The 19678-nt window shown below is 44.0% G+C and overlaps 1 protein-coding gene across 2 annotated transcripts in view; it reads right to left on the reverse strand.

The window, feature by feature from the left end:
- crtac1b (cartilage acidic protein 1b) overlaps positions 1-19678 on the reverse strand; it is a 169718-nt gene that overhangs the window by 96887 nt on the left and 53153 nt on the right. For both annotated transcript variants that reach the window (XM_069900328.1, XM_069900330.1), the window contains exon 5: positions 15142-15298. In XM_069900328.1, coding sequence (XP_069756429.1) covers positions 15142-15298 — 157 coding nt within the window. The remainder of the gene's footprint in view (positions 1-15141; positions 15299-19678) is intronic.

A 19678-nucleotide genomic window follows, 5' to 3' on the forward strand; every position in this document is an offset into this window, starting at 1 on the left:
GACTATTACTGGTGTTAATCACTGCCTCGGTGTACTAAATGAGACCACGTACATGTACCATGAAAGCTTGTTGAAGTGATAAACAAGTCTTTTGAGTTAGTTTAAATTAAATTCTGAAATTAGCAATTCTTACAAACAGTTGATGGTTGGTTTAAGTTTACTACCTACTATTTTAAGGGGGAAGTGGTGAAGCACAAATATAAAAACTGAATGTACCATGTGGTGTGATTTCCGATACAGTTTTGGAGCAGGCACTGCCATTAATTGTGAGTCAAGACCTTCAATAAATGATATTGCACTGACAGCTCCTCTCGGTTACAGGACTTTGCAAGAAGCAAAATTAATGACCTGTAGACACCACATTAGAAGCATCATTTCTAAAGAACAAAGGGATTATAAGAAAGTCAATGAGTGGAATCATTGAGAATTGTACAATGTGGCAAAGGAAACCTATTACCCTGGTCACAACTGCTTTTCCCTGCTCCCCTCAGGCAGACAGTATAAAAGCCTGAAGACGAGCAGCTCAGTTCCAATGGAGATCAGGCTCTTGAAACTCCCCTTGTCAAAGTTCAAAATTTATTGTCAGAGTAAGTACACATCACGTACAACCGAGATTCTTTTTCACGCGGGCCAGGCAGAATTTCTACATTGCTACTCAAGAAAAAATACTCATACAAAGGAGAGAAATGTAAACAAGAAGGCAGAGCAAACAAACTGCAATGCAAAAAATAAATATTCAATAATAAATAATGTGCAAAGTTAAAGTCCTTAAATTTATTTGCAGTTAGGAGTCTGATGGTGGACGGAAGCAACTGTTCCTGAATCTGGTGATATGAGTCTTGTGGCACCTTGTAGTGCGGATTGTGGAGGGCCACATGACCTCTCCATCTGGAACCTAGTTGGAAATCATGTCACCTGCCCACAAAGATTGCACTCTGCCCACCCATTAGTGCATACCTGACCATCGGCCCCTTTAATCACCTCGTAATTACCTGGGCCGGACCCTCCAGCTTACAGTACTATAAAGTTCACCATGTGCAGAGGCTCTTCGGTCCTGAGATGAACCCTGCACCACTCCAGGTCATGAACTGTGGACAACGCTGGAAGAGTCATTGGTAAAGTGTACACTACATAGGGATCAGGGCTGGTAGATGGCATTGGAGCTGTGCCCATGTTAGACAAGGAACACAGGTAGCATATTGTAATCCTTGGCTGCTATAGGTCTGTAAGGATACAGGGATCTGTAAACTTGGCCTGCAACATCACGGGCACCAGACTGCACTCCATCGAGGACATCGACAAGAGGTGGTTTCTTAAAAAAGCAGCCTCTATCCTCAAAGCCCCACAACCCAGGCCATGCCCTCTTCACTCTGCTACCATCGGGGAAAAGGTACAGGAGCCTGAAGACAAGCACTCAGTGGCACAAGGACAGCTTTCTCCCCTCTGCCATCAGATTCCTGAATGGTCAATGAACCACAGACTGCCTCACTTTGACTTTTCATGCAGTATTGTTGTCAGGTGATTTTATATGAATGTTTCCACCTGTAACGATGCTGCAAAACAAAGAATTTCAAGACTTGTTCATGACAATAAATTCTGATTCTGAGCTTATGGTGAGGGTTAGGGTAGTATGGGGAGGTTCAAAAGTCTGATAACTCTTGGAAATAAACTGGTCATAAACCTTCTGCGTGAAGAGGTTGTGACCAGGGTGATGGGGATCTTTTATGATGTTGGCTGCCTTCTTGAGGCAATGTCTCACAGCTTTAATGGACGGTAGGTCAGTGCCTGTGATGGACTGGGTGAGGTTCGCCACTCTCCGCAGCCATCTGCATTCGAATTCCCAAACCAGGCTGTGATGAAACCAGTCAGTGTACATTCCACTGTGTACCTGTAGATGTTCGACGACACGCCAAGGCTCATCAGGCTTGTTAGAAAGTAGAAGTGTTGGCATGCCCCCTTCACTCCCTCTGCTCATTGCACCAGCAGGAAGCTGCGGCCAATGAAGTGAGCCGGATGTCAGACACCCGTGGAGAATAATTGAGACTCGCTGGCCAGCTGATGATTTATGCATGCACGCTAGAGACTTTAATCAAAGCATGCTGATTTATGAAGACCCAATACAGTCAGGATTCAGAGGCAGAATCTCAAACCAATGTCAGCTTTCTCATCCGTCAGCAGTTTCTTTCCTTCTTGTCTTCAAAGTCAAGGAACACAAGGACAGCCATCCCATAGTTCTGTTCTGCCTCATTACTCGCCCCATAGAGGCCAATTACTCAAGTGATCTCTCCCTGGTTATTCCTCTGGCATGGGTTCAAAGCTATTCCGCCTGTTTGGTGAAGAGAAGCTCGTCTTTATCACTGATGTCCCTGCAGACCATTGTATTCCAAGTGCAATTCCGGCGCAGGCTTGTGGGGGTGGGGGGGGCAAGGGTGGGAGCTGGGAGGCGCGAGCTGTTTAAGAGGGATGGAGAAAGAATCAGCAAAGACCTTCATCCCATTGAGTCCAGGCTGACCATCCACCCACTGACACTGATCCTACCTTAATCTAATTTCTGCACAAGATTAGATGAGCAGAAGTAGGCCAATTGGCACATTGAGTCTGCTCCGCTAACCTATCATGAGTTGATCCACCCTCCCTCTCACCCTACTCGTCAGACTTCTCCCCATAACTCTTGATGTCCCGACCAATCAAATACCGTCAATCTTTGCCTTAAATGCACTCAACAACCTCGCTTCCACAGACGCCTGTGGTAGCAAGTGCCACAGACACATAACCCTCTGGCTAAAGACATTTTGTTTTAAATACACATTTCTGGTTTAAATTGATGATCTTTTATCGTGAATTATACCCCCTTGTCCTAGATTCCCCTATCATGGGAAACAACCTTGTCACATCTACTCTGTTCAGGCCTTTCAGCATTTGAAATATCTCTATTAGGTCCTCCCATCTTTCTGTACTCCAATGAGTACAGTCTAAGAGGCAACAAATCTTTCCTTATATACTAACCCTTTCATTCCTGGTGTCATTCTGGTAAATCTTCTCTGAACCCAACAATAAGGTGCCCAGAACTGTACACAGTACTCCAGATGAGGTCGCACCAGTGCTTTATAGAGTCTCAACATCACATCCCTGCTCTTGTATGCTATCCCTCCAGAATGAATGCTAACATTGCATTCACCTTCTTCATCATTGACCCAACCTGGAGCTCAACCTTTCCACCTCTGAATTTTGAATTTTCTCCCCATCTAAATAATAGTCTGCCCATTTATTTCTTATACTAAAGTGCATGACCTGCATGCTCTCCCCCCATCAAACCCCCCGCCCCCCAGATTTTACTTCACCCAGAGCAGCAACTTCAAAAGATTTGCCCTTCCCTGGGAAACAGTTTCTCTGAATCGCAGCCCTAAATGGTCCATACAGAAATAAATAAATATAGTCATGAAAAATACGCAAAGTAAAAGTCCTTAAATGAGACCCTGATTGAGTTTGTTGTTGAGGAGCCTGATGGAGGAGGGGTAGCAGTTCCTGAACCTGGTGGTGCGAGTTTTGTGGTATCTATACCTTTCCTGATGGCAGCAGTGAGATCACAGCAGTGGGTGTGTCCTGGGTGCTGTAGATCCTTGATGATCGCTGCTGTGTTTCAATGGCAGCGTTCCCTGTAGATATTCTCAATGGTGGGAAGGGCTTTGCATGTGATGCCCTGGGTTGTATACACTACCTTGTGCAAGGCTTTACGCTCAGCGGGTTAATGAGTCATGGAATCACCACAGGGAACAGGAACGTTGACCTATCTCATCCAAATTCTGGGCTGGACCCAATTGTTTCCCCCCACCCCCCAAAAAAATGGCAGTGCTGCCGCCAGACCCAGTTTAGTGGGAAGTGGAGACACACCACTGCCCTACAGGGTCGTGCTGCCTGGTCCTAATACCGACAGCTCCATACAGGATTGAAGCGGCCTTTGGTGGTGGGGGGGGGGGGGGTTGGGTTGAAATCCTGCAACCACAGAGGTCTGTGCCCAAGATGATGGCACGTGTACTGGGCAGTGTACCATGAGAGGTTCTGGGAGAGCAATGGACCAATATAGAAGGAACATCCCCCTCACCCTTCCATTATGAAGGAGAAGCTTGGGGGACGACCCTACAGGAAATATTATCATGGCAGCAGACCAACGAGGGGCTCAGTGGTTGATGAAACAGGCTGCGGGCTGTTGGTGACTTGTGGTTGGACCCACACAGGCTGCAGGCTGGTGGCGATCTGCAGTCAAAGGACCCATACAGTCTGACCATTGTGTTCCTATCAGTGACTACAAGCCAAAAATACATAATTGGCGGCAGACCCCTCTCAGAGGTTCTAACCAGGATATAAAAGGAACCACGGGGAGATAAACATTTGCTTGCAATTCTTAACACTATTGCCCCACAAGGCTGTGTACTCAACCCCTTATCCCCTGTATATTCATGACCGTGTAGACAAAGGCTGCTCTAACTTCATCTACAGGTTTGAAAACGAGGGCAAGGTGGTGAGTTGGATCTTAAGCAACGATGGCACAGAATATTTTGGTGGCATCAGTCTTGGGATTTGCTGAATCTGGTTACACGATGTCAGGACAGAATCCTTTCTTTCAAAGAGCTGGCAGCCGACTTCAGGAAGAGGAATGGAACTCGTGTCCGTGTATCAGTCAATGGTGTTGAGGTGGAAACCTTCATGTTCTTTGAGGTAAATATGACCAACAACCTCTCCTGGTTCAAACACATTGGTGCTGAATGCACTATTGGTCCCCACTTTCGCAAAGCCTCAGGAAATTCGGCACATCCGAGATTTCATGCCAGGCATTGCACTGGAGAAGTGCATGACTGCGGTGGGGGGGGCACAGGGGGCAGGCGGGAACTACTTTACCCACGTTCACATGAAACTGCAGGGAGTTGTGAGCGCAGCTCAGGCCACAGCATAACCTGCCAGCCCTCCGTCAACTCCTCCCGCTGTCTCAGGAGAGCTGCTGACGTGTTCAAGGACCCTAGTACCACTCTCTCCTCCTCTCTCCTATGAGGCAGATGATGCACGAGATTGGGAACACGAATCTCCAGATTCAAGGAGCTTTTCATGCCTGCTGGTATCAGACACTTAAATGGCCCTCTTAGCTACCTAAGATTTAAAATTTTTCATTTTAAATTTAGGCATACAGCACGGTAACAGGCCCTTACAGCCCATGAGCACGTCACCCAATTACCCACAATTAACCTACATTTTGAAGGGTGGGAGGAATCCGGAGCCCCTGTGGGAAACCCATGCAGACACAAACTCTTTCGAGACAGCGCTGGACATCCTGGTCACTAGTGCTGTAATAATGAGGCACTAACCGCTATGCTAACCATGCTGCCCTTCTACATGTTTCTCTACACTCTGTTCTACTTGACCAATTGTAACATTCTGTACACAGTTGTCTGTTCGTTTGTTAATAATCCACTACCTGGTATAAGTTGACCTACCTGGATAGCACACAGAACAAAGTTTTTCACTGTATCTGGATGAAGAGAGGAGGCAACTACCCAGTGCCTATCCACTAATGCATCTGCTTCATTGCTATCAACTCCTGTTCTTTTAAACTCCAACCATGAAACAACACAGTTGGCGTAGCAGTTCGTGCAATGCTGTTACAGCGCCAGTGATCAGGGCCAGGGTTCAAATCCCGCACTGTCTTTAAGGAGTTTGCACGTTCTCCCTATGTCTGTGTGGGTTTTCTCCCACCCTTCAAAACATACCAGGGGTTATAGATCAATAAGGTGTAAATTGAGCAGCACGGGCTCAGGGGCCGAAATGGCCTGTTCTCGTGCTGTATGTCTAAATTTAAACCTTCGCATGAAGATATCTGTCCAAATGCCTTTTCAATGCAGTAATTAGACCCACTTTTAGAGCCTCTTCCAGCAGCTTGTTCCAGATACAAACCACCTTAGGAGTGAAAAATTGCTGTCAGGTCCCTCTCAAATCTCTCCCCTCTCACTTTAAAGCTATGCCCTCTAGTTTTTGAATCAATTACCATGAGGAATTCAACTGTGAGCAATGACTTTATTTTGGGATTTTATGAACCTATAATGTCCCCCTCAGCCTCCTTCGCACCAGGGAATAAAGGCTCAGCCTCTCCAACCCCTCCCTGTTATCCAATCCCTCCAGTACTGGCCACATCCTGATGAATCTCCTCTGCACACTATTCAACCTATAGCTGAGTGATCAGAACTCCACACTGTACTCCAAGCATGGTCTCACCAATGCCTTCTACAGCCGTATCTCAAGGTCCCAGCTCTTAACTGCAGTGCTCTGCCCAATGAAGGCCAAACATGTTCTTCACCACCATGAATGGCCATCAGCATCAATAAAGGATCAACCCTGGGCCCAATCACATCCCTCTCCTCCACCCTCATGACCATCCAAGTCTGCTCAACTCCTTCTCTCTCCTCCTCGAAGCACTATCTACTCCTTCCCATCAGGAAAAACATCAGTCTGTTTGATGTGGCCTGAAAGAGGAGACCCCGGACTGATTGGGGTGAAGATGGAGGTGGGGGTGCAGGATATAAAGGATCATCAGGGTCCAGCTTGACCAAGAGTCTGATGTACATCAGGCCGGCTGTGGGCAAAGTGCAATGTGCGCCGTTAGCTGTTGATTTGTATCAGTCATAGAGCAATGTTTATGTCGCAATAAGGTACGGGGCAGAGGTGGGGGGGGAGGAAAAGAAGGTTAGAAAAAGTGAGAGGGAGAGAGAGAGAGAGAGAAGTGTACAAAGGAAGAGAGAATCAGAGCGGGGGAGAGAAATAGAAAGGAGTGGAGAAAGAGAGGAGGAGTGGAAGATAGGAAAGAATTAGACTGGAGTGGAGAGGGAAGGAAGGGAAGTAAAAAGAGAGTTTAAAGAAAGAGGTGCCAAAGAGAGAGACAGAGGGCAAGAGAACTAGGAGATAAATACAAAGAAGGGAATATAGAGAGAGCGGGGTGAATGAGAAAGCCTTGGGAAGCAGGCAATTTGTTTGGCAGATAGCAAAGGGGATTGGTGGAAGATATGGCCTTGGAATGCAGGCACTACATTAACTATCACTGAGGAATCAAAAGACCAATAAACCATTCTCTTTGTAAGCTTCTACTGAATGGAAGAATGCTGCAATGAATCAATTTTACAGCAGAGCAGAAATGAACACAGTCCCAATAGAGGGGAGGTAATTTGAAATCTCCAGGTCACCGCTAAACTGATGACTGGCATGTTTGTGGCTGTAGAATTAACCTGTAACCAAGGATTACTCTCAGGGAAACAATGACTTGAAATCCAAGGTCCCTCTGTTCATCAACATTCCTACTATTTCCTCTATGAATCCTACCTCTAATTAGCTTCCCAAAATGCATCACCTTGCACTTGCTGGGATTAAATTCCATTCTCCAACGATGCCCCTGTCTTTCCATTTGATTTAAATCCTGATTTTAGCCTTCCTCACAATCCACACCACCCTAAACTTCATTAATCATCCTTCCTACATTTGCTACATTCATATCCAAGTCACAAACAAGGGTCCCACCACCAACACCTGCAGTAATCCACTGATGATAGACTTCCAATCAGTAGCACCTACTAATCCAGATCCAAAACAGTCTTTCCAAGTGAAGCAATGCTTGACTTGTGAATCTGAAGGAGTCATCTACTGCTCCCGACGTGGCCTTCTCTGCACTGGGGAACTGGACACAGATCGGGAGATCACTTCATAGAGCATCTTTGCTCTGTCCGCTGCCACAAGGACCTACCTACTAATTCCACCCCCCATTCCCACAACGACATGTCTGTCTACGGCCTCGTGTTCTAGCAAACTGAGGTCACTGTAAATTGGAGGAAGAACACAGTACCCGGCACACACCAACTACACAGCATTAACGTGTCTTCTCCCAATTTCCATTTACTCCCCCGAGTCTCTCTCTTTCCCTCTTCCTCTGTCTCCTTTCCTCCAGTTCTCCACCCCTCCACTTCTCCTAAGTCCTATCAGACAACTACCCTTCTTGGCCTTCTGCCTCTCTCCCATCACTTATCAGCTTCTCTCTCATCTCCCCTCCCACCTGCATCCACATCCTCTCCTCCTGCATTTTATTCAGGTGGCTACCTGCTTTTCCAGATCCATGTCGAAATGTTCAGACTTCAAACGCTGGCCACCCTTTACTTCCTGTGGATGCTGCGTGGCCTGCTGAGTTTCTCCAACACTTCTGTGCTCTGCACTCGATCCCAGTGTCTGCAGACTTCCTGGTTTTTATTACCAGCACCAGCTCTGATCCTTGCCCCGTCAATTAGCCAGCTTTTCATGGATCCCATGTGCCTTTTGGACCAGACACCATGAGAGATCTCATCGTGCCTTACTAAAGCCTACCATCCTGCCTTCATCAATCTTTTGTTACCTCTTCAAAAGCAGAATCAGAATTTATTGTCATGAACAAGTCACAAAATGTATAGTTTTGTGGCTGCATCACGGTGCAAACCACCTTACAAAAAAAAATAAAAATAATGCACGAAAAGTCAAAGAAAAGCCGTGTCTGTGGTCCCTTGATCATTTAGGAATCTGATGGCAGAGGGAAAGAAGCTATCCTCGTGCTGCTAAGTGCTCATCTTTAGGCTCCTGTACCTCCTTCCCAATGGTAGCAGTGAGAAGAGGACATAGCCAGAGTGGTCGGGGGGGGGGGGGGGGGGGGTCCTTGAGAATAGAGGCTGATTTCTTAAGACACTGGCTCCTGTAGACGTCCTCGATGGAGTGAAGACTGGTGCCCATGATGTTGCAGGCTGAGTTAACAACCCTCCAGAGATTTTTCTTGTCTTGAGTATTGGTGCCTCCATACCAAACAGTGATGCAACCACACAGAATCCTCTCTACAGTACACCCGTAGAAGTTTTTGAGAGTCTTTGGTGACATACCAAATCTCTTCAAACACCTCAGTGAGTCAAGATTTCCCCCACACAAAGCCATGCTGGCTACACCTGATCAACATTGGTCTTTCTATGTGACACCAGAAACCTTGACAAATTTCTACAGATGTTTGGTGGAAAGTGTGCCGACTGGCTGCATCAGTCTGGTATACCCCTTTGAGTGTAAAGCCCTCCAAAAGGTAGTGGACACAGTCCAGAACATCACAGGCAAAACTCTTCACGCTATTGAGTAAATCTTCAGGGAACACTACTGTCAGAGAGCAGCAACAATAATCAAAGACCCACATCACCCAGCACACGCTCTGTTTTTGCTGCTGCCATCAGGAAAGAGGTATAGGTGCCACAAGACTCACACCACCAGGTTCAGGAATAGCTGCTACCCCTCCACCATCAGACTACTCAACAATAAACTAAATCAGAAACTCATTTAAGGACACTTACTTGTACATTTTATTAATTTTCATTTATTTTCTCTGTATTGTACAGTTCCTTTATTTGTTTATGCTGTGCACAGTTTATTTTTTGCACTACCAATTAGTGATAATTCTGCTGTGCCCACAGGAAAAAAAAGAATCTCGGTTGTACGTAATGTCATGTATGTACTCCAACAATAAATCTGAAATCTTTCCAAATAATCCTATCCCTCTTCAGGAGCCTGTGTAAATTCAGCATGCCCCCAGTAACCCCCTACCAATTTTTATGGACATCTACAGGTTCATTAGCTGAAATGTCAAGGGTTCATATCACCCTGTTAAAAGTAAAGTGTTCTCAAACATCAATCAACTTAAAACACACATTCGTAGCTCTGATAATTCTCACCTCATGGCATGGTGGAGGGGCAGCATTTTCACTCCACTTTTCAGGCCAAAGCTGGGGGGGTGTCTCAATTCTTATTAATCAAAATATTCCTTTGTAATCACAATGTAATATCAGATACAAACAGTTATTATATAATTGTCTCATGGATATGGTTTAATAAAATGGTAGTTTTTGCTAACATCTATGCCCCTAATGCATTTGATGTGAGGCTTTTGAACCTTTTGTTTCTTCCTTACCACATCTGTGCTCATACTCTCTTGTGCTTGGTGGGGATTTCAATTGCTAGTCAGATCCTGTGCTAGATCGATCTTCTCCCATTCCTGGCATAATAAACAAGTCCATCTTACTAATACAATCCTTCCTATCAAATTATGGTATCTATGATGTGTGGTGCTTTTTTCATCAAAATAGGAGAGAGTATTCTTTCTTCTCATATGTTCACCATACCTTCTCTAGGATTGATTTTTGATTGATTACTTTCTTATTGACAGTCAACTGATCCCATTGACCCAGTAATGAGATTATCAGAGTATATTGATACTATCTGTAATTCTTCCTGACCTTCCTCAAGTAAAAAGACACTGGCACATCCTACTGGCAGAACCTACCGTCAGATAATGACTTTGAGATTTATGGAGGAGCAGTTTACCTTTTTCTTAAATACAGAAACCTTAGTAGAAACCTCCAGCCAGAATGTTTGGGATGCTTTGAAAGGCTATCTTAGAGGGCAAATTATTTCTTTTGCCATGAATATGAAAAAGAAGGCCGATAAAGAATGATTAAAATTTAGTCAATCAAATTAAAGAAATAGAACAAAAATATGCTGAAGTTATGGTATTGCTACTGTGATTCCTTTTTATTACAGGTCTCGATAGGGGTTGTGTCTTACATGATGAGTACGATCAAGGTAAGTTTTTGGAATACGGAATGTATTCACTGTGGTTGGGGGCATTGGGACAAATACATGAATGGCTTTGTTTATCAGATTTTCTAAGTCTGTGAAAACTAAAATAAAATATTTTTTTAAAAAAACAATACGCTCAAGTTAAAAATCCAGAACTATACGAAAAGCGACTGGAACTCCAAACTAAATTCAACCTCCTTGCAACACATCCAACTGAACGCCAACTTTTGAAGAGTAAAAGTTTGTTCTGTATCCATGGTGACATATCTAGTAAGCTGTTAGGTAATCAGTTGAAAGGATTCGAAGAAAAATGGCAAATGACAAAAATTCATTTGGATGATGGCAATGTTACTTCAGATCATTCTTAGATTAATGATATATTTTGAAATTTCTATTCTCAACTTTATACTCCTGAATTTCCATGTGACAACGATTTGATGGAGAATTTCTTAAAATGTTTAAACATCTCTACACTTTCCTCAGCTATTAAAACTATATTAGATGAACCTATATCACAAGAGGAAATAGCTGCAGCTATCTCTTCATTGCAATCTGGAAATCCCCAGGTCCTGATGGGTTTCCTGTTGAATTCTTAAAATAATTTTCTTCTTTGCTTTCATCTAATCTCTGTGCTACCTGACTTATTTAAGCAAGGTAAACTTCCAGCATCATTCTAAGAGGCATGTATCATTCTTGATGGAAAAAGGGTAAAAATCCTTCAGTGTTTCTCCAACAGCCCAATCTCCCAAAGTTTTGGCACGTAGATTTTACCATCAATTACATCCGAAGATCAAACTGGCTTTATTAAAAACTGCAACTTTAATTTTAGTAAGTGTCATGTATTTGATATTTTGTACTCGCCCTCAGATGCGGTTCCTGAGTGTGTTCTATCCCTCGATGTGGAGAAAGCACTTGACTGTGTGGAATTGAGGTATTTATTTTAAATTTTAAAAAATCAGTTTTGGACTAAACCCTCTCTAACCCACCCCCCCCCCCACCCCACAAATGCTGTCATTACTCACCCAATTCAGTCTGTTCTCAGGAAACAAACATAAACGTGAATTTTTCCCTGTGAATAAACTTACATCAATGTATACCAACTTTCCTTTTAAGATTGTGTAAAATCAATGTACTTAACTTGGTATTACAGTCACAAGAAAATACAAGTCTTTTTTAAAATGTTCCAACTTTTTTTAAATATGTGAAACAGTGCTTAACACAGTGGTCACCCATCTACATCCCTGGTGGGCCGAATTAACTATCAAAATTAATATTTTTCCTAAATTTGTATCTATTTTTTTTCCAGTCTATACTGACTTTCATTCCTAAATCTTTTTTCACAAGATTAAGGGACAGAAGAAGGCCGTTCAGCCCATTGAGTCTGCTCTGCAACTTCACTGAGCTAAACTGTTCTCACATCTAGTTCCAAATTCATGTCTTACCCCCATATCCCTTGATACTCTAATTAGATACCTGTCAATCTTCTCCTTCAACTCCCCCAATGATGGGAACTCCATAACCATATGTAGCAATGAATTCCACAAATCCACAACCCTCTGGTTAAATAAATTTCTCCTTATCTTTGTTTTAAATGGGTACCTTCTAACTCTAAGACAGTGTCCTGTTGTCCTGGATTCACCCACCAAGGGAAACATTCATATCTACTCTATCCAATCCTTTCAGCATTCAAATTGATTCTATAAGATCCCCTTTCATTCTTCTTTTCTCCAATGAACACAGTCCAAGAGCTGATAAATGTTCCTCATATGTTAGACATTACATTCCAGGAATCATCCTGGTAAACCTTCTCTGTACTCTCTCCAATATCATTACATCCCTTCTAAGATAAGGGGCCAAAACTGCACACAGTACTCCAAATGAGGTCTCACCAATGCCTTGAAATAAATGCCAACAAAGCATTCCCTTTCTTTACTTCCCACCCAACCTGGTGGTTAACCTTTAGGTTATCCTGTACAAGCACCCCGAAGTCCCTTTTCACTTCCAAATTTTGACATTTTTCCCCATCCAAATAATAATATGCCTGTTTATTTCCTCTTCTAAAATGTACAACTGTACATTTCTCAATGTATTGTATCTTATCTGGCATTTCTTTGCCCCCTCTTCTAAGCTGTCCAAGTCTCTCTGTAATTTTTCAGTTTCTTCAACACTCCCTACTCCACCATCTATCTTGGTGTCATCTGCAAACTTTGCCACAAAACCATCCAATCCATAATTTAAATAAATAATCAATATACATTGTAAAAAAAAAGCGGCCCCAACACTGATCCCTGCAGAACACCACCAGTAACTGGTATCCAACAAGAACACAACCCCGCCCTTTGCTTCCTGCCTATTAGCCAATGCTCCACCCAATCGAATATCTTTCCTGTAATTCCTTGGGCTCTCATCTTATCAAGCAGCCTCTTGTGCGGCACCTTATCAAAGGCCTTTTGTCCATCCTACTTGAGTTTACCTCAAAAAATTCCAATAGGTTGGTCAGGCAGGATCTTCCCTTCATGAAACCATGCTGGCTTGGACCTATCATGTCATGCACCTAGAGGTATTTCATAATCTCATCAATGAGGATTGACTCAAATAACTTTCCAACTACTGACGTCAGACTAAATAGGCCCTTATTTCCTTTTTTCTGCCTCTCTCCTTTCTTAAACAGTGGATCTACATTTGCGACCTTCCAATCCTCTGGAATCATGCCAGAGACTATTGATTTCTGGAAAATCATTTCCAAAGCCTCCATAATCTCTAAAGCCACAACCTTCTTGACTCATTAGATTCTGTTATATTGTCTTATATATGGATGGGTAAGCACCCTCCACTAAATAGGGATCGAGGCACTGCATTGCCCAATTTCTGATTTTACTACCGGGTGGCCAATATACACAACCTTCATTTTGATCACACTTTCATCACCGATCTGACGTCCATTATGGAGAGCAAAGGAGTTGAACTCTGTTTAAAAAAAATTTGGATCCTCACCTCCTCTTTCCTTTAATAAATCAATTGATAATCCAGTAATCAGGCATTCTGTGAGAGTGTGGGCTCAGTTCAGAAAACATTTTGTTTTCCTGGTTTTTCTTTTCTTTGTCCTATTCTATCAAATCACCTCTTCCAACCTTCTTTACGTGATTCTGCATTTCAAGAATGGTATAGAATGGGAATTGAGCCTTTTAAAGATATTTTTATCAATAAGAGTTTTACATCATTTGAACAACTTTCTGCAAAATTAAACCTGCCAAATATTATTTTTTTTCAAATATCTGCAAGTCAGGCACTTTCTCCATTCTCAGTTACAAAACATCCCTAATACCTGGTGTGAATGCGCATGATGTGTTTATTTAGTTTACAACCCTCACGCCAAGGTTTAATATCCGTTATCTATGACACGTTGGCAGGTTTAAGACATGCCCCTCTTAATTAAATCAAAACTGCCTGGAAACAGGACTCAAACCCTTCACTGTCAAATGAGTTTTGGGATTCAATTTTTAAGTTGGTTAATTTTTCTTCTTCCTGTACCCGTCACTCTCTGTTGCAATTTAAAGTCATGCATAGGGCTCATGTGTCCAAAGTCAAATTATCTCGTATTTACTCAAATGTGGATTTCTGTTGTGACAAATGTAGGAGAGGTGAGGCTTCCCTTGTTCACATGTTCTGGCTTGTCCTCCCCACAAAAAAAAATAGGAGGAGTGTTTTTCAAACTTTGTCCCTAATATTCAATTTAGATCTGGAGCCCAACCCTTTGGTTGCCCCCTGTCCTTCACCTCTCTTTTGGCTAGACATGCGGTATTAATGAGATGGAGGGATGATGCCCCACCTACCCACGTTCAGTGGCAGAGGGAATATTATGTCTTGTTTAAATCTAGAAAAGATTTGCCATTCAGTTAGTAATACAAACAAAAAGTTTCAAATGGTGGGAACCTTTCCTGAATTATTTTCAGAACCTTCGTTAAACTGAGGACTATTTTCTTCACTTTTATTTTGACTTTTCATTTTTTTCTCTTCTCTAAATATAAAACCCGACACCGTATTACTCCAGAAATGAAATACACCTTTAAATATAGAATTCTGGTTTATAGATGGGGCTAAAGAGGTGAGGGCTTTGGGGATAAAATTACAAGATGTTCTTTTAGAACATGGATGTGTTCTATAGATTTGACATTTCTTTAATTTTTGACATCGATGTTTTGTACCCTGTAAATTTTGTTTATTCTTGTAAAATTATTAAATTTAAAAAGTTATTTATGTATTCTTTTAGATTTAATCTTTTTTATTCTCTCATGTGGTAATTTAATTTATAATTACTACTTGTTAACATACTTTACGTACCTGTGTAGCTACAGAAAGAAGAATTTTAGAGGATTCGTGCATTATATTTGGGTCTATAACATTAATCTCTCAGCTTCAGAAATGCCCTGCTTTTGCCCTTCTTCGAGAACAGATGAATCAATTCATGAGGGCTCTTACCTGTGTATTTGCTGACTCCGGCCTCAGCTGCCACATTGGACAGGGCGATGACTCCCATCGACACGTTGCTGCTGGCCTCGTCCATCTCTATCAGCGCGTGAGGCCCGATGTTACCACTGGCATAGTTGGCCACGTACACAGAGTACTTCCCAGAGCCCTGAAACCAGACAAATCAAGTTTATTATCATCTGATTGTACAAGTACAATCCGATGAAACAGCATTCTTTGGTCCTCAGTGCGAAAACACGGAGACATACAACCAGACAGAACACACATACAGACAAATAATACATATGCAGGAGAAGTATTCATATATACAAATAAATAAATATTGTTTTGTACAAATGAGACTCTCGGATGGTTAGTGTGAGCAGTTCCTTTGGTTGATCAGCATTCGAACTGCACAAGGGAAGAAGCTGTACCTCGGCCTGGTGGTGCTGGCTCTGACACCCCTGTACCTCATCCCCGACAGGAGCAGCTGACGGATGCTGTGTGCAGGGTGGAAGGGATCCTCAATGATTTTGCGTGCCCTCTTCAGACAACGATCCCAGTAGATCGATGGAGAGGGCGAGGCAAGGAGACTCCAGTGATCCTATCTGCCACTCTCATGGTTCTGTGGATTGACCTTTGACCCATTTCTCTGCAGCAACTGGCCAACTTCTCAATGGAGAAGGATGGCATAAGGGTGGCTGGTAGCCTTGCCCGCTTCAATCTTCTGACAAGTGAGGAAATGTTGAGTATCCACAATAGGTCACTAGTTAAGTGAACTCCAAGGAACCTGGTGCTCTCCATTGTCTCTACTACAGAGTTATTGATGTGTAGTGAAGGGTGGTTGTTCCCGATCCTGCTGAAGTCTATGATCATTTCCTTCATCTGGTCCCTGTTGAGATTCAGTTCTCACGAGATTTTCCACCTCTTCTCTGTACTGCGACTCATCATTGTTGCTGATGGAACCAACTACTATTGTGTTATCTACAAAACTGATGACACTGTTGGAATTGGATCTGATGATGCAGTTGTGGGTCAGTAGCGGAAACAAAAGAGGGCTCAGCACACGGCCTTCAGATGTGCCAATGTTCAGCGTGACGGCACTCAATATTCTGCTACAGACTCGGATAGACAGTGGCCTTTCTGTGAGGATCCAATTACAGAGAGGGGTATTGAGTCCTAGCAAGGACAGCTTCTCTGGGGAATGATTGTGTGAAACATATGAACAGCAGGTGAGGGGGCAGCTCAGTGGGGGCAGACACTTTCACTGGCTTTTCAAGATGATGATGAGGGAGGGTGCAGGTGTTAATCACAGCAGAGCTTAAAACCCAGCTGCTCCAAACACAGCACAAACTTCAGAGGCTACAGTTAACCATAAACTGGAAGCTAATGGTGGGTTGGAGGTGATTGTAAATACACAGGAGGGTATATCCAGGTGGATAGGATCCCACAGTGTGATGGTCCCTCAGTACAAACTATCCCTTACTGATTCAGCCACAGTACCACCCCTCCGAGAACATCAGTGCCGCTGCCCCTCTCTCAGTACTGTCCCTCCCTCAGTGCCTCCCCCTCTCTCAGGACAGCCCCTGAGCACTGAGTGCTCCTTCTCCAAGGATACACAGGAACACAGGTGCAGGCAGTCAGCCTGATCTGAACCCTCGACTGCCTGCTCCTTGGACCCATGGACAGCCACCTTGGCCAGGCCCAGTACCAGACTGACGAGGGCAATTCTCAACTGACCCTTCCTCCTCCAAACTGGCTGCCCAAAGATCAGGAGCATGGGGCTGAAATGCAGCCAGAACCTGAGGAGCAATCCCTTCAAGCACACGAGCAGGGTCTGTATCCTCGCACACTCCATATCATCATGAAACATGATCTCAACCAAGCCGCTGAAGTGACAGACGAATGAGGAGTCTGTGAATTGACTCAACTCCCAACTAGACTCACCGCCTTCATGTTTCATCGGCACATCACGGGTTCCCCTCCATTTCCACACTCCCTGTAATGGACGAGGTGCTATCACTCCCCACCATTGCCTTTATGTATTTTCAAACGTGATAGTTGGGGACAAGAATCATGACTGCATTCTCCTCTTCCAGTGACGCAAGAGAATTCCTGGCCACAGGGCAACTCCTGTAGGGCCCAGATATTGGGTCTGGCATATTTATGTAAAACCAACGATCTATGCCACTGAATAAAATAATAGTCCATAACAGGAGATGGCAGGCTCATCTTCATTGAAGTTGTGGTAACTTAGTCCTCCATACAGCACACCATCCCACAATCCCTGCGTAAAAACGAGAATCCGAGATGCGAGTACTTTAACTGGACAATGAGCTAGCAGAGCGATGAACTGAAATTCCCGGATGCATCGCGAACTGGCTCCCTCGCAATCCGCCAAAGCCTCTCGAACTCCTCGAAGTGATGGCTCTCAGGCCTTCCAGACATTGCCAAAAAATCATCAATAACTGACTGCCAAGCTAATCAGTGATGAACTGTTGGTGAAATTACCGATGTTAAAGTTTTAACGAGCAAATTAGATGGTGGTGGAGTAAATCCACCCTGGCAAACTGTCAGCCAATTTTTTGAACTGCAGATAGAGCTTTACTCACGGGAAGTGAATACTTCCTCACCTCACACACATCAAACCTCCTTTTGACTCAAATCCCATCACCATTTAAATCATTTATCATTTTCTGTCTTCCCAGTGGGTCAGACTGTGACTTCTGCACCGTCACTCCCACAGCATGATGACCCCTTCAGTCCTCTCCCCCTCAGTAAATGGCCCCAATGTCCAGGGGACCGGAGGAATCTGCAAGACACTGGGCAGAGAAAATGAATGGCAATGGGATCAGAGTGTCAGGTAGGGACAGGCAACTCCCTTTCACATCACACCCGAAGACAAGGCAGTCCCAGTCTCTCGAGATTCACATTCAAGGCACGCTGACATTTGGTCAACATCCTTCACCCTGCAGGATAACCAATGTGTGCAGGATCCTGTGTCGGTATGAAAAATTATTGCAGAGATGGGCACATCTCCATCTGTTACCCAGTTCGTGCAATTTATTATCAATTTTGAGAACTCTTATGCATCAATTCCATTTTTATGATGACAACTCGGTTGATAAATGATGCTGCCTTATCTCTGTGGAAGAATGGAGTATTATTCCCAGGATATCTTCTGCAATGCTTATCATAAATGGAGGGCTGGTGTCACTGAGCCTTGTTGTAACTTCCAAGCATTCCTGTTTAGCTCTCTTGTTTTCTTTTAGATTATCGAGGGAGATTGGGTTTTGATCATTCAAGTTTATCATCATCTGATTGTACAAGTACAATGTTCATTGGGCTTCGAAGCAAACAATACTTATGTCGTAGACACACACACACACACACACACACACACATATATATATAAATAAAAGTAAATAAATAGTTGAGAAGACCCAACAACATGGACGTGTTTGGGGAGGAGGTGTGTGGGGGTGCCTACTGGTCAAGCTGAGACACTGCTACCTGAAGCTTCCATTCTCCTGGCCAGTGTAGAGTCCTTGGAGATCAAATGTGATGAACTCCTAGGCAGACTTTAACATCAAAGAACATCAGGGAGTGCTGCGTGATGTGCTCTACAGAAACATGACTAAGCGTGGACATTCTGGACACGGCGCTGCAGCCTAAGAGCTACACCCTCCATCGTGCTGACCGAATCCTGGCTTCTGGAAGAACCAATTCATCATGGAGCACAGACTTGACAGTCACATCCAAGTCCAGCTCCCTCGGCCTGAAGCATCTGGTGGTCAAGTGTCATCCATTCTACCTGCTGAGTGAGTTCACCTCCATCATCCTGGCTGCAGTGTACATTCTGCCCCAGGCTAACGTCAGGCTGGCACTGAGCACTGTGATAAACAGCCACGAGACACCACATCCTGTCGCCTTCCCGATCATTGTGGGGGGGCGTCAATCAGGCCAACCTTAAGAAGTCTCTGACAAACTACCACCAATGCGCCACATGCGAGACCAGGGGAACCAAAACACTTGACCACTGCTACACCACCCTGAAAAACGCACACTGAGCCATACCACGACTGCACTTTGGCAAATCTGATCTTGTACTCCTGGCATACAAGCAGAGACTGAAGCCCATAGCACCAGTGGTGAAGATGGCAAATGTATGGTCAAGGAAGGCAGAGGAGCATCTGCAGGATTGATTTGAATCAGAGGTCTGGAACATATTCAAGAACTCATCTATAGACTTGAATGAATATGTAACAGGTGTCACTGACTTCATTGAGACCTGCGTGGATGAGTGTGTGCCCACGCGCGGATGAATCAGAGAATTCGCAACCTGCTGGGGGAGAGAACAAGGGCGATTAAGGCCGGGGATCGGGATCTTTACAAGAAATCCAGGTATGACCTGTGGAAGGCCATCTCTGAAGCAAACTGGCAAATCAGGAGGAAGCTAGAGTCAGAGGCTGCTATATGCCAGCTATGGCAGGGAGTTCAGGCCATTACAGCCTACAAAGCGAGGATGAACGCTATCGATGGCTGTGAT

This window comes from Narcine bancroftii, chromosome 10, assembly GCF_036971445.1.
Source record: "Narcine bancroftii isolate sNarBan1 chromosome 10, sNarBan1.hap1, whole genome shotgun sequence".
NCBI classification, from domain to species: domain Eukaryota; kingdom Metazoa; phylum Chordata; class Chondrichthyes; order Torpediniformes; family Narcinidae; genus Narcine; species Narcine bancroftii.